At 34.4% G+C, this 15,878-nt stretch overlaps 1 protein-coding gene across 3 annotated transcripts in view; it reads right to left on the bottom strand.

Annotated features, from left to right (window-relative positions):
- SGCZ (sarcoglycan zeta) overlaps nucleotides 1-15,878 on the bottom strand; it is a 915,455-nt gene that overhangs the window by 89,451 nt on the left and 810,126 nt on the right. For all 3 annotated transcript variants that reach the window (XM_030832087.2, XM_060291683.1, XM_060291684.1), the window contains one exon: nucleotides 9,491-9,578. In XM_030832087.2, the coding sequence (XP_030687947.1) occupies nucleotides 9,491-9,578 (88 nt within the window). The remainder of the gene's footprint in view (nucleotides 1-9,490; nucleotides 9,579-15,878) is intronic.

Here is a 15,878-nt window from a genome sequence, read left to right as displayed (position 1 = left end):
TACCCTGCATCTCTGGAATACCTGAATAGACAACGAATCATCCCACACTGAGGAGGTGGACTTTGGGAGCAAAGATATATATATATATATATATTTTTTTTTTTTTCCCTTTTTCTCTTTTTATGAATGTGTATGTGTATGCTTCTGTGTGTGATTTTGTCTTTACAGCTTTACTTTTACCATTTGACCTACGGTTCTGTCTGTCCGTTATTTATTTTTTTTTACTTTTTAAAAATGTTTTCTTAATAATTATTTTTTATTTCAATAACTTTATTTTATTTTGTTTTATTTTATTTTATTTTATCTCCTTTCTTTCTTTCCTTCTTTCCTCCCTCCCTCCCTCCCTCCCTCTCTCTCTCTCTCTCTCTCTCTCTCTCTTTCTTTCTTTTTTTCTATCTTTCGTATATTTTCTCCCTTTTATTCTGAGCTGTGTGGGTGACAGGCTCTTTGTACTCCCGCCAGGCTTCAGGGCTGTGCCTCTGAGGTAGGAGAGCCAAGTTCAGGACATTGGTCCACAACAGACCTACCAGTTCCACATAACATCAAATGGCGAAAATTTCCCAGAGATCTCCATCTCTATACCAAGACCCAGCTCCACTCAACGACCAACAAGCTACAGTGCTGGCCACCCTATGTCAAACAGCTAGCAAGACAGGAACACAACCCCACCCATTAGCAGAGAGCCTGCCTAAAATCATAATAAGGCCACAGATACCCCAAAACACACCACCAGACGTGGACCTGCCCACCAGAAAGACAAGATCCAGCTTCATCCACCAGAACACCAGTCCCCTCCACCAAGAAGCCTACACAGCCCACTGAAACAACCTTAGCCACTGGGGGCAGACACCAAAAACAACAGGAACTACAAACCTGCAGCCTGCGAAAAGGAGACCCCAAACACAGTAAGTTAAGCAAAATGAGAAGACAGAGAAACACACAGCAGATGAAGGAACAAAGTAAAAACCCACCAGACCTAACAAATGAAGAGGAAATAGGCAGTCTACCTGAAAAGGAATTCAGAATAATTATAGTAGAGATGATACAAAATCTTGGAAATAGAATGGAGAAAATACAAGAAATGTTTAAAAAGGAACTAGAAGAATGAAAGAGCAAACAAACAGAGATGAACAACACAATAAATGAATTTAAAAATTATCTAGAAGGGATCAATAGCAGAATAACTGAGGCAGAAGAACGGATAAGTGACCTGGAAGATAAAATAGTGGAAATAAGTACTGCAGAGCAGAATAAAGAAAAAAGAATGAAAAGAATTGAAGACAGACTCAGAGACCTCTGGGACAACATTAAACACACCAACATTCGAATTATAGGGGTCCCAGAAGAAGAAGAGAAAAAGAAAGGAAATAGAAAATATTTGAAGAGATTATAGTTGAAAACTTCCCTAATATGGGAAAGGAAATAGTTAATCAAGTCCAGGAAGCACAGAGAGTCCCATACAGGATAAATCCAAGGAGAAACACGCCAAGACACATACTAATCAAACTATCAAAAATTAAATACAATGAAAAAATATTAAAAGCAGCAAAGGAAAAACAAAAAATAACACACAAGTGAATCCCCGTAAGGTTAACAGATGATCTTTCAGAAGAAACTCTGCAAGCCAGAAGGGAGTGGCAGGACATATTTAAAGTGATGAAGGAGAAAAACATACAACCAAGATTATGCTACCCAGCAAGGATCTCATTCAGAATTGATGGAGAAATTAAAACCTTTACAGACAAGCAAAAGCTAAGAGAATTCAGCACCACCAAAGCAGCTTTACAACAAATACTAAAGGAACTTCTCTAGGCAGGAAACACAACAGAAGGAAAATACCTACAATAACAAACACAAAACAATTAAGAAAATGGTAATAGGAACATACATATTGATAATTACCTTAAATGTCAATGGATTAAAGGCTCCAACCAAAAGACGTAGACTGGCTGAATGTATACAAAAACAAGACCCATATATATGCTGTCTACAAGAGACCCACTTCAGACCTATGGAAAAAGATGGAAAAAGATATCCCATGCAAATGGAAATCAAAAGAAAGCTGGAGTAGCAATTCTCATATCAGACAAAATAGACTTTAAAACAAAGACTATTACAAGAGACAAAGAAGGACACTACATCATGATCAAGGGATCGATCCAAGAAGAAGATATAACAATTGTAAATATTTATGCACCCAACATAGGAGCACCTCAATGCATAAGGCAAATACTAACAACCATAAAAGGGGAAATTGACAGCACCACAATCATAGTAGGGGACTTTAACACCCCACTTTCACCAATGGAAAGATCATGAAAATGAAAATAAATAAGGAAACAAAAGATTTAAATGATACAGTAGACCGGATAGATTTAATTGATATTTATAGGACATTCCATACAAAAACAGCAGATTACACTTTCTTCTCAAGTGAGCACGGAACATTCTCCAGGATAGATCATATCTTGGGTCACAAATCAAGCCTTGGTAAATTTAAGAAAATTGAAGTCATATCAAGTATCTTTTCCGATCACAACACTATAAGACTAGATATTAATTACAAGAAAAAATCTGTAAAAAATACAAACACATGGAGGCTAAATAATACACTACTTAATAACCAAGAGATCACTGAAGAAATCAAAGAGGAAATCAAAAAATACCTAGAAACAAATGACAATGAAAACACAATGACCCAAAACCTTTGGTATGCAGCAAAAGCAGTTCTAAGAGGGAAGTTTATAGCTATACAAGCCTACCTTAAGAAACAAGAAACATCTTAAATAAAAAACGTAACCTTACACCTAAAGCAATTAGAGAAAGAAGAAAAAAACCCCCAAAGTTAGCAGAAGGAAAGAAATCATAAAGATCAGATCAGAAATAAATGAAAAAGAAATGAAGGAAACGATAGCAAAGATCAATAAAACTAAAAGCTGGTTCTTTGAGAAGATAAAATTGATAAAGCATTACCCAGACTCATCAAGAAAAAAACGGAGAAGACTCAGATCAACAGAATTAGAAAGGAAAAAGGAGAAGTAACAACAGACACCGCAGAAATATAAAGGATCATGAGAGATTACTACAAGCAACTATATGACAATAAAATGGACAATGTGGAAGAAATGGACAAATTTTTAGAAATGCACAACCTTCCCAGACTGAACCAGGGAGAAACAGAAAATATGAACAGACTAATCACAAGCACTGAAATTGAAACTGTGATTAAAAATCTTCCAACAAACAAAAGCCCAGGACCAGATGGATTCACAGGCGAATTCTTTCAAACATTTAGAAAAGAGATAACACCCATCCCTCTCAAGCTCTTCCAAAATATAGCAGAGGGAGGAACACTCCCAAACTCATTCTACGAGGCCACCATCACCCTGATACGAAAACCAGAAAGAAACCACAAAGAAAGAAAACTACAGGCCAACATTGCTGATGCACATAGATGCAAAAATCCTCAACAAAATATTGGCAAACAGAATCCAATAGCACATTAAAAGGATCATACACCATGATCAAGTGGGGTTTACCCCAAGAATGCAAGGATTCTTCAATTTACACAAATCAATCAATGTGATACACCATATTAACAAATTGAAGAATAAAAACCATATGATGAACTCAATAGATGAAAAAGCTTTCGTCAGAATTCAACACCCATTTATGATAAAAACCCTCCAGAAAGTAGGCATAGAGGGAACTTTCCTCAACATAATAAAGGCCATATATGATAAACCCACAGCCAACATCATCCTCAATGGTGAAAAACTGAAACCATTTCCACTAAGATCAGGAACAAGACAAGGTTGCCCACTCTCACCACTATTATTCAACATAGTTTTGGAAGTTTTAGCCACAGCAATCAGAGAAGAAAAAGAAATAAAAGGAATCCAAACGGGAAAAGAAGAAGTAAAGCTGTCACTGTTTGCAGATGACATGATACTATACAAAGAGAATCCAAAAGATGCTACCAGAAAACTACTAGAGCTAATCAATGAATTTGGTAAAGTAGCAGGATACAAAATTAATGCACAGAAACCTCTTGCATTCTTGTATACTAATGATGAAAAATCTGAAAGTGAAATTAAGGAAACACTCCCATTTACCACTGCAACAAAAAGAATAAAATACCTAGGAATAAACCTACCTAAGGAGACAAAATACCTGTATGCAGAAAATTATAAGACACTGATGCAAGAAATTAAAGATGATACAAATAGATGGAGAGATATACCATGTTTTTGGATAGGAAGAATCAACATTGTGAAAATGACTCTACTACCCAAAGCAATCTACAGATTCAATGCAATCCCTATCAAACTACCACTGGCATTTTTCACAGAACTAGATCAAAAAATTTCACAATATGTATGGAAACACAAAAGACCCTGAATAGCTAAAGCAATCTTGAGAAAGAAAAATGGAGCTGGTGGAATCAGGTTCCCTGACTTCAGACTATACTACAAAGCTACAGTAATCAAGATAGTATGGTATTGGCACAAAAACAGACATATAGATCAATGGAACAGGATAGAAAGCCCAGAGATAAACCCAGGCACATAGGGTCACCTTATCTTTGATAAAGGAGGCAAGAATATACAGTGGAGAAAAGACAGCCTCTTCAATATGTGGTGCTGGGAAAACTGTACAGGTACATGTAAAAGTATGTAATTAGAACACTCCTTCACACCATACACAAAAATAAACTCAAAATGGATTCAAGACCTAAATGTAAGGCCAGACACCATCAAACTCTTAGAGGAAAACATAGGTAGAACACTCTATGACATAAATCACAGCAAGATCCATTTTGACCCACCTCCTAGAGAAATGGAAATAAAAACAAAAATAAACAAATGGGACCTAATGAAATTTATAAGCTTTTGCACAGCAAAGGAAACCATAAACAAGACGAAAACACAACCCTGAGAATGGGAGAAAATATTTGCAAATGAAGCAACTGACAAAGGATTAATCTCCAAAATTTACAAGTAGCTCATGAGGCTCAATATCAAAAAAAACAAACAATCCAATCCAAAATTGGGCAGAAGACCTAAACAGACATTTCTCCAAAGAAGAAACAGATTGCCAACAAACACTTGAAAGTGTGCTCAACATCATTAATCATTAGAGAAATGCAAATCAAAACTACAATGAGATATCATCTCACACCAGTCAGAAGGGCCATCATCAAAAAATCTACAAAAAATGAATGCTGGAGAGGGTGTGGAGAAAAGGGAACCCTCTTGCATTGTTGGTGGGAATGTAAATTGATACAGCCACTATGGAGAACAGTGTGGAGGTTCCTCAAAAAACTAAAAATAGGGCTTTCCTGGTGGCGCAGTGGTCGAGAGTCCACCTGCCGATGCAGGGGACACGGGTTCGTGCCCTGGTCTGGGAAGATCCCACATGCCGTGGAGCGGCTGGGCCCATGAGCCATGGCCACTGAGCCTGCACATCCAGAGCCTCTGCTCCACAACGGGAGAGGCCACAACAGTGAGAGGCCTGCATACCTCAAAAAAAACAACAACAACAACTAAAAATAGAACTACCATATGACCCAGCAATACCACTACTGGGCATATTCCCTGAGAAAACCATAATTCAAAAAGAGTCATGTACCAAAATGTTCACTGCAGCTCTATGTACAATAGCCAGGACATGGAAGCAACCTAAGTGTCCATCAACAGATGAATGGATAAAGAAGTTGTGGCACATATACAGAATGGAATATTACTCAGCCATAAAAAGAAACAAAATTGAGTTATTTGTAGTGAGGTGGATGGACCTAGAGTCTGTCATAGAGAGTGAAGCCTGGAACTTTAAGCATACAACAATATTTGTCATTTTTAAAATTTACCCAAATTCTAAAAATGTTTAGTTTACAATGAAAAAATGTGGAAAAATATTCAAAGTAAGTCAGAAAGAGAAAGACATACCGTATGGTAACACATATATATGGAAGCTGAGGGAAAAAAATAGAAAGTTCATGAAGAACCTAGGGCCAAGACAGGAATAAAGACACAGACATAGTAGAGAATGGACTTGAGGATATGGGGAGGGGGAAGGGTAAGCTGGGACAAAGTGAGAGAGTGGCATGGACATATATACACTACCAAACGTAAAATAGATAGCTAGTGGGAAGCGGCCACATAGCACAGGGAGATGAGCTAGGTTCTTTGTGACCACCTAGAGGGGTGGGATAGGGAGGGTGGGAGGGAGACGCAAGAGGGAGGAGATAGGGGGCTATAGGTATATGTATAACTGATTCACTTCGTTATAAAGTAGAAACTAACACACCATTTTAAAGCAATTATGCTCCAATAAAGATGTTAAAAATATATAAATAAAAAATAAAACAAATGAGAGTCAAAAAGAAATTACAGTCTTAAATTTCATAGGGAGATTCTGATATATCAGAAATTTACATAAAGCCTGGCACTTTAAGCATACAACAATATTTGTCATTTTTAAAATTTACCCAAATTCTAAAAATGTTTCGTTTTAGTTTTGATTATGTCTGAGCTGGCATATATATAAAATATTTTATTTGCCTTATTGGATTATAAATAATCTGGTTTCATATTCTTAGAGTGAGTTTGGATTAGAATTAACACAACGGTCTGCCTAGGCCATGGACTACACGTATCCCTGAGAACTGGATCAGTAGGAAGGTAGACTTGTAAACAAAACTAGAAGGGCAGAGTACAAGGGCAGTGGATATTTGCTTGGCTGAACAACCTTATATGTATTTTTGAGAAAAATGTTACAAGTAGCTACTGATAAGGGAAATTTTCTTTTCCCATTTACAATGAAAATAAAATGTGGAAAAATATTCAAAGTCTGTCACATTGGTAGAATTGACTATACTTTCCTAATCATGATTGATAGATTTAGAGTACAGATTAGAATTTTTTTACCTAGACAGTGAAGAATAACTGAATTTATTTTCCATAAATATTAGTCTATTTTGCAGTAGCATATTTTTTAAAATATTGCCAAGTAATGTCATGCCTAAACTATAATCAAGACCATGCCCCTAAACAAAAACTGAAAGAATGCAAAAAAGGAAATAGGAAAAGAGGCTTAAAACAGTTACTTTATGTCAATATAATTAAAAATGAATCCTGACTGAATACATTGCTTGAATCCATCCATTTATCTCTTCAAATTCTACCTAAAGATAATTTTATCATGACATGATTAAAACATTATCCACACATCAGGCACACTTTCTGTGATGCGTTTTGTAGTATATCTTTGTAACAGTATTATAATCCAGCATGTATTCCTCAACTACTATCCCAGAGACACATTGGATAGAAAAGCATCATGAAATTTTTCACATGATAGCAATGTATTTGTAACTTAAGTGATACCAAAAATTACAATCACCATCATCCAAATAATAACCAATTCGAGATTTAATTGCCTAAGATTTGCAGACAATGAAATTGCCCCAATTCTTATGTATGATTCTAAATAAATGTCCGTATCTCTATTTTAGAGATGAGAAAAGTGAGTCTCCAAGAGATAATTATTGTATTGGAGTCCCATATGGTTTGACTCCAAAAATGAATACATTATCCCTGACCTACTCCCCTTTATCTACTTCTTCCTTTGTTCTCTGTATGTTTATTGAAACATACAAAGCAGTGAAAAGATGGAGGTCACCAACAGTACACTCAGAGGACCAGGATATTAAACAGTTTTCAGCTTAAGCCTCACTGGAATGAGTATGTTCCTATCCACAGAAATAAGATGCTGCATCATTAAATAGACTTGCTTCATTTAAAACTAAGCTTAATCTTTCTCCCTAACCTATCACCCTTCCTGTTCCTCTTCATTCTTCTCTCTTTCTTTTCGTGTAATTGGAAAATATTGATTCTACGTTAAAATCAACTTGGAACAGTGGTTGAAAACACAATCACAATACTATTATTCTTTATTTACTGCAGGAAAGCAGGTAGCAAAATGTAAATGGTATTTGATTATCCTTCATAAAATCAAACAGCCGCTTTGCTCTATAAGGTAGTACAGTAGTTATGTAGTGATTGCATGTGACAGTGGACATTGGTATATGGTCTTTGCGTATTTAATTTACAGGTTGGCATTTCCACTATGGACGTTTTTTTATTTTTTTTAACCAAGAAAAGGATGCAGAATAAAGTTCTATCTAGCTAAAGAGTTCTCAACATTAAAAAAAATATGATATGGAAAATCTGCCCAGTTTAGGCCTGTTTCTGCAGTTCCAACATAGCAATAGTAAATTGGCATGGACATTTAAATTAAGCACCTGGTGCTTCTGAATCAGTTCTGTGTCCACAGACACATTTCTTTTCTCTAATTTTTAATCCATTTATCTACAGCCCCCCCCCTTGTAATTGATATCATGTCACAAAATACTATCAAATGTAGCAATTGATAGGTATCTACTGACCAACTTTTATAACGTAAATAAAATGCAAAATAAAATTTAATAATTATAATAAAATGCAATTATATTTTTTCAAAATACGCATATGCCACAATGTAAGTTTCACTTTTGGCTTCATTAAAGTGAGTAACATCAAAAAGTGTTTCATATACCTAGAAATAAGTGGACAGAATCAAGTTCATGTTTATAAATCTCACATTTCATATGTCATACTCTTGTAATTTAATTAGAAATACTGGAAACATACATTTGCATTAGATGATGATTAATTTCTCAAGATAAGGATAACTCAGCCCTCAAAATTGCAATTTGCTCTTTATAATATACTATCATACATATACAATATCCGTAAGTATTAGGTAATTTTCCCACAGAAAAATACAGTATTTTAAAAATATTCTAGTAATTACACACAAATCAAGTCTTTGTATCATTTTACATAATTACAACTGACTTTTAGTTTCCCTTTTTTCTTATAAAAATTCAGTCAAATAATAATGCCACTAACGAATCTCTAAATTAATTTTTTGACAATATGAGAAAACATTAGTAATATTTTATCATAAACTTATATTTACAACTTCTAAACCCTATAAACCTTAAGATATATATAATTTCAACATCAAATTTATAAGTAATTGATCAATGTTAAGATTTTTTATATTCAATTACTGTATTATTTTTTCTAATTTTATAAGCAGATAAAGGATACATAGATGTTACATCTCATGTTTGTTTTAGCCTATTTACTATAATTTAACATATACTAGGGAGATATTGTTAGGAAAGTGGTACATTTCATAATTCAAGAGTAATAACAGCAAAATATACATAATTCAGTATCACAATAACATAATGACAAGAGTAACAATGACCATAGCTAGCCTATGACAAATCAAATCATGTGCAAGCTAATTGGGCTGGAATGGGATGCCTAAATATATATTAGAGAAATAATATACTTCTGCTTTTCCCAATTTAAACAACCACAGAGTTTTAAATGGAGTAAGATGGTATGAGCAATCTTTACCCCAAAGCACTCACCTACTGTCAGCTGTCCAGTTAACTGCCCCATGTGATTTCTTGCATTCACTGTTACATTCCTGTCAGACTGTAAGACCAGTGGACTATCCTGGGAAACATGTATAAAATAAAGAAATCAAATAAAAAATAGAAATATAGTCAAGATTTGATATATAAATTTATACTGCACTTGCTTGGGTATTATTAAAATTCTATTTCTTTGTTTTCTATTAGGCAGTTATTTTAACATCCCAAACATTGGTTGAACAACATAAAAAATATGGGTGCCTCATAATAACTATTTGACATAATAGGGACGTTTCCATTTTGGTAAATAGGAATTAACTACTCGATGCAAACATTTCCAACTCTACTGATGACTGCACATCACAGCTGTAGTAACCTCTCTCCTTGCCCCCCTCCCAGTGGCATAGATGCCTGCCTTTGGAGATATTTTAGACCCTATACAAATGGGGAAGTCACTTTTAAGCTGAACTTGCAACTTTCAGATCTCAGCTTAAATGTTACTTCCTTGAAAGTGCATCCCCTGATCACTGTAACTACAGATTCATTCAATCCCCAAACTCCCAATCTCCATTAATTTTGTTCAAAGCACTATCACAAGACAAATTTATTTTGCTAATGTATGTGTTTACTTGTTTTTTATTTGTTTCTGTCACAAGAGGAGATGTCCATGGGGCAGGGACTGTGGCAGTCACGTGTACACAATTTTATTCCCACTACTTAGCATACTGCTGAAGGAAAGCATTTACTAAGTGTTTATTGAATGGACAAATAAATTGTCATAATAAAATTGATATTACTTTATGTATCTAGATCATGGAGAAATGCTTTGTAAATCATAGGATGATTTAAGAAAGGAGGTATATAGAATAAAAGAGTATAACATTTTAGTACAAATAACCTTGGTTAGATGTTTACTTTTATCATTGATTTAGCACTTAAGAATAAAATATTTTACTGAAGACAATATCACTGCCTTAGGAACCTATGTATTAGGTATTGCCACTACCTGTCTCAAACAAGTAACTTACAACTAGCTACATTCTCATTTTTATTATCTAAAACAAGCATGGTGATCATTTACAAATTGTCCATTCATTCATTCAACAAAAGTATTCTGAGAATAATGAATATATTGAGTGCTCACTCTGTACGACATACAGGCTTGGAACATTTCAGGGATCAAAACATAAAATATTACCTGTCCTCATGGAGATTGTAATCTAGATATTGAAATTCTATGAAAATCTCTCCCAATACCATCCTCAACATGTAGGTGCTTTGTCACTTCTATGTCAATGTAAATACACAAGTGATTTCATACATGAGCCATATAAAAACTCTTTCGAGAAAAGAATTTGAAATTTGTGATTTGGATATACATAATAAAGATTTTATAGTTTTTTTCCCCTAAAGCTGTTTTGTCCCTTCTGACTATATGCAAAGCACTGAGCAAAGATACACACGCATACACACACACACACACATACACAAACAAATGTTCCTTTAAAAGTGGGGTTTGCTAGTATGTCTAAACTAAGGCTTAATTTTTTAAAGTAATTTTCTGCATTTTCAAGAATAGATTTATTCTCTGAAGTGAGACACAGCTGTACAAAACCACGCTAATTTCATTCTGTCTCATCGCAACTCATTTATTTTTGCAACAAATCAAAAGTATTATACCTGCAGTTAAAAAAAAATCTAGCCCTTTTTGCATTGGTATTTCTAGGCTGCAGACGTTCATTTTTGAAAATATATGAAATATATTTAATTAATTCCCTCATTCCTTTCAAAGGGCGTATTCAAATTCTGTTTACAATATGGATTGTGGAGTAAGGACTATTTGCAAATAATTACAGTATACCCAGTAAGGATACTGCACAAAGAGAATGGCTACTTAAAGCACAAAAATATTTTATTTTAAACTGGCAAAATTAAATACATGTTGCCCCTATATTTAAAGAAGGAGCTTTGAATTAAATAAAATTAATTTGAATGTTAAGAAAGAACAGAAGCCTATAAAGCACCTCATGGTTCAAAACATTGTAAAAATATGTTGGTTGAATTTTCATTCATATATTTCAATATTTTCATGATATAACATATATGACTGTTGTTTAGATTTTTAAAAATTGATGACACTATATGCTCATATTTGAATTACTAAACATAAGTTTCTGTGAACTGTAGCATAAAAAAGCATAACCATTAGAATGTACACTATAAGAACTATGTAAGTATATTAAAATAAGTATTACTTTATTAAATATTTTAAGATGAGAGAAAAGTCCATTTTAAAAAGGCAATAAGTATTTAATTTGATTTACTAGAGAAAGAGCTCTGGGTTAGAATTGAGAGTTTCATCATCACGTCTCTTTGTTTACAACATATCAATCTTCTTTCTCTTACTCTAACCAGAGAGATCCTATTGAGGTTCTATCCCTGGCATTCTTTCCTTTTCATTACATGATTGCACCAAATTTCCCCTCTGAATTAAATTTTTGTATCTAGATTAAAATTCTACTATGGTAAAAACAGCAATCATTTTACTGACTAAAGCTATAAACATATAGCTATCAGAGGTCACAGACAATTCTTCACACTGTATTCAGGTGACATCAGTATGTTTTACTGATTTATTAAAATGTGATCAGCTGAACTGAGTCAAAATCGAGTAACTGTTGTTGGTAAACAAAATGCAATGCATGTAAGAGCATTGTTTTCACTGACGAATCACACTGTCCTTTCTGCATTATACTGATATATCACCCCGATGACATTTTTTGGGATTAGAGCCATGGCTTATACATTTTAGGTCCACAGCATGACCTTTTACACAATATACACTCATATATTAATTATAACATGATTAATTAAAATATACATATGTGATAAAAAATATATGATAAGACTAAGAGCAACTCTTTCAATCAATCCTAAACAATTTATAAATCTTATCACAAACACATTCTTAGGTGAAAATCAGTACCAAGAAATTACTTCTTACCAAAAAATTGACATTTAAGAAGGTTTCATATCTTCTTTCTTGTGTTCATTTCTCCAAAGGTCTCCATATAAGAAAATAACTTCCACTAATAAATCATTGGTTTTCACTCTTTTTAAAAAATATACCCTCTTCATGTTTCTTTATATTATAATTCTGTGCTCCAAACTTTGAGAACTAGGGTCTAGTTTCAGATATTAAAATAAACATATCAATACTCCTTATGGTTTATTCTTGCTGAGAACATGAAGGGGAGAAAAGTTATCTGGTAGTATTAACTCTCAAATAGAAATAAGATATGTAAGTCTATAAGGGTAAGTAAGTATTATTCTGCACAATATATTAGTATACATATCTCTTTTGGAGGAAGAAAAATTTCTTCTTTGAATTCAAATATTTTTCCTCCAAAACCAAGAAATCTCCGGTAGCAGGTATTTCAGAGTTTTCTGGAGCTGACCTGCATCTTGGCTGCGACTCTAGGAAACATATTGGCCTTCTTACGCTTCTCTTGAGACAAAGGAGGTAGGTAATCCAGGGAGAGAGGCAATGGTACCATTAAGGGGGCCTGAGAGCCCTCTCTTACAATTCTTTTATGCTCACATTCTTTATGCCAAGGGCCTGCTTGTCACCTTGTTAATTGTTATAGAAAAATAATGCACTGTGTCCTCATTTCGATGTTGTTGATAGGCTATGCAAGTGACTGAGGGAAGAAAAAGATCCTTTTCTTCTTATTTCTATTATGTTCACCTTTGTTGATCAAAAATATTTACTAAGGGGAAAAAAGATCCTTTTCTTCTTATTTCTATTGTGTTCACCTTTGTTTATCACAAATATTTACTAAGGGCCTATGATGTGTCCAGCTGTTTGCTGGGTATGAAACAGAAAAAGGGTAGACAAACTTTCTTCTCTTATGTAGTTTAAAGCAGACAAACAATAAGCCAGGTATATAAAAAGAGAGAGAGAGAATGTTACTAGTAACAAGCTGCTGTGATAGAGACTTCTCTAACAAAGTATCAGTTACACTGATGAGAAGATGCTGTGCATTTATGCACATAAGATGTTATATGTATATCAGGCACTTCAGTTTCTGACATTCATAGGTTAACTATTAAATTGTAGTAGAAAGAGTAGTAGTAAGAAAAGCAACTAACATTTACTGGCACTTAGTCAATGCCAGACATACATGTAAAGATTTAAATACTTTACATATGTGAGCTCACCTACCTTTAAAGCTTAAAATAAAATCACCCATGAAAGAATCAGGAAATAAAGTGATTGTAAGACAGACAGTGAACCCTGACTGTTTGAGTTCAAAGAGTGAGTCTGACAAACACTGGCTTCTTGACTTGGCAAGTCAGTCAGCGTCTCTCCCATGATTTCCTCATCTGTAAATAGGGTAATAATACATAATCTGTGGGCTTCGCATAAGGAATTAATAAGAACATGTATTAAAATGCTTAGATCAGTGCTTACTAGCCTTTGCTAAGGGCACTCTTAGTGTTTACTTTTATTATTTATTCCTCATTGTAATTACAGTACTCTACTAATAATAGCATTGTCTATTATCATTCTTGTTTTACAGATGAAGACACTTCAGCAAGGAGAGTATAAGTCACTTGCTCTAAGTCACACAGCTAATAAATAACAGGAAGTATTTGAACCCAGATATATGGGTAAAGAATCTCCCCTGTCAACTATTATGAGATACTTTGTCTCTGGTGGGTGATTACAGTCTAGGCTTTCTAAACTGCAAATATTTAAAGATTAATTGAACAAAATATATTTTAAAATTCCTTTAAACATTTCAGCCTCTTAAATAAATATCTGATACATGCATGGTCTTAAATGGTAAGATACAACCTCACACTGCCATTATCTACGTTTCAGTAAGAGTCTGGTTCATTTTTTTTTTTAATTGGAGCATAGTTGCTTTACAATGTAGTGTTGGTTTCTGCTGTACAATGAAGTGAATCAGCTATATGTATAAATATAGCCCCTCCCTCTTGGACCTCCTTCCCATGCCCCCCCACCATCCCGCCCATCTAGGTCATCACAGAGCACAGAGCTGAGCTTCCTGTGCTTTATAGCAGGTTCCCACTAGCTATCTATTTTACACATGGTAGTGTATATATGTCAGTTCTAATCTCCCATTTCGTCCCACCCTCCCCTTCCCCACCCCCAGTGTCCACATGCCCATTCTCTATATCTGTGTCTCTATACCTGCCCTGCAAATTTAAAAATTTTTTCTCAGGTTCTAGAGGAAGAGAGTGTACTTCTGAACAGTCCTCTGCACACATATTTTAAAGTATACCACCTATGAGAGTCTCCCTACTTGCAATCCTAAAAGAGAGCATAATTAATTATCCATATTGTTCAGGGTAGATGGCAAAAATTTGATATGTCATTTCTTGAATTTATACAGCTTTACCAAGTAAGTTTTCTTATCTTCACTGATAGATATTATTCATTTTTTCAATAAACCTACATTATCACTAAACTCTCTATCTTCCTTTTCCTCAATATCCAATCAGCTATGTCAGAGATGTTTCTTAAACCTGTTTTCCCTGTGATCACTCCTATAATAGACTTGTAGCTCACGTCACAATAACCATTTCCTCCTTACATTAATTCTTCATATCCACTGTTATTCCTATAAAACATTTTAAAATTAAAAATATTGATATTCTTGAATTAAAGCAAAACAAAATAATACATTTATTGATTCCTCAATCTCTGCTTGGAACAAAATTCACATTTATATAAGGCACTTTATAATACAATTCAATTCTACTTTTATAGCTCTATTTCACACCACTTCACCGTGCAAGAATTACCCAAATTTCCATGTTTCTGAAAATATGCCACTTCTGTGCATTCTCATCATCTGTTCCCTATGCCTGAAATTCTTATCCACTTCTCCATAACTGGATATTTTTCAAGTCCCAATTCAGTTATGTCCCCCGTGAAGCTTTCCTGCTCCTCCAGAGTTCAAATTTACCTCCCACCCTCCAGTTTCTCCATCTGTGTTGATGTCTATCACAGTAGCTGTCACAGGATCTTTGCTTTGCTTTCCATCATTCCTTTGTTTATACCCTCCATTAGACTGAATTGTCCTGAAAGCATAGTGTGTATTGTCATTTTCTTTTACACACACAAACTTTTGAAAGTACAGTTTGTGTCCTGCTTGGCAACTCGTTCCTGTCCAATAAATGTCTGTTAAGTGAGTGAACTGAACTGGGTATATTTACAAGCTAATGCACTCAGGCTACATGTGTTTACCTGAATTTGAGTTCAGGTCACATGAAACTTACCAAGCTCTTGCACCATTTTTTTTCTTTTTTGACCCAGAGCAAGCTTTCTAAAAAGCCATTTAAGTGGAAC

The sequence above is a fragment of the Globicephala melas genome, chromosome 21 (assembly GCF_963455315.2).
Source record: "Globicephala melas chromosome 21, mGloMel1.2, whole genome shotgun sequence".
Lineage (NCBI taxonomy): Eukaryota > Metazoa > Chordata > Mammalia > Artiodactyla > Delphinidae > Globicephala > Globicephala melas.
Note: the sequence above shows the minus strand (reverse complement) of the source record. Positions and strands in the feature narration are given on the sequence as shown.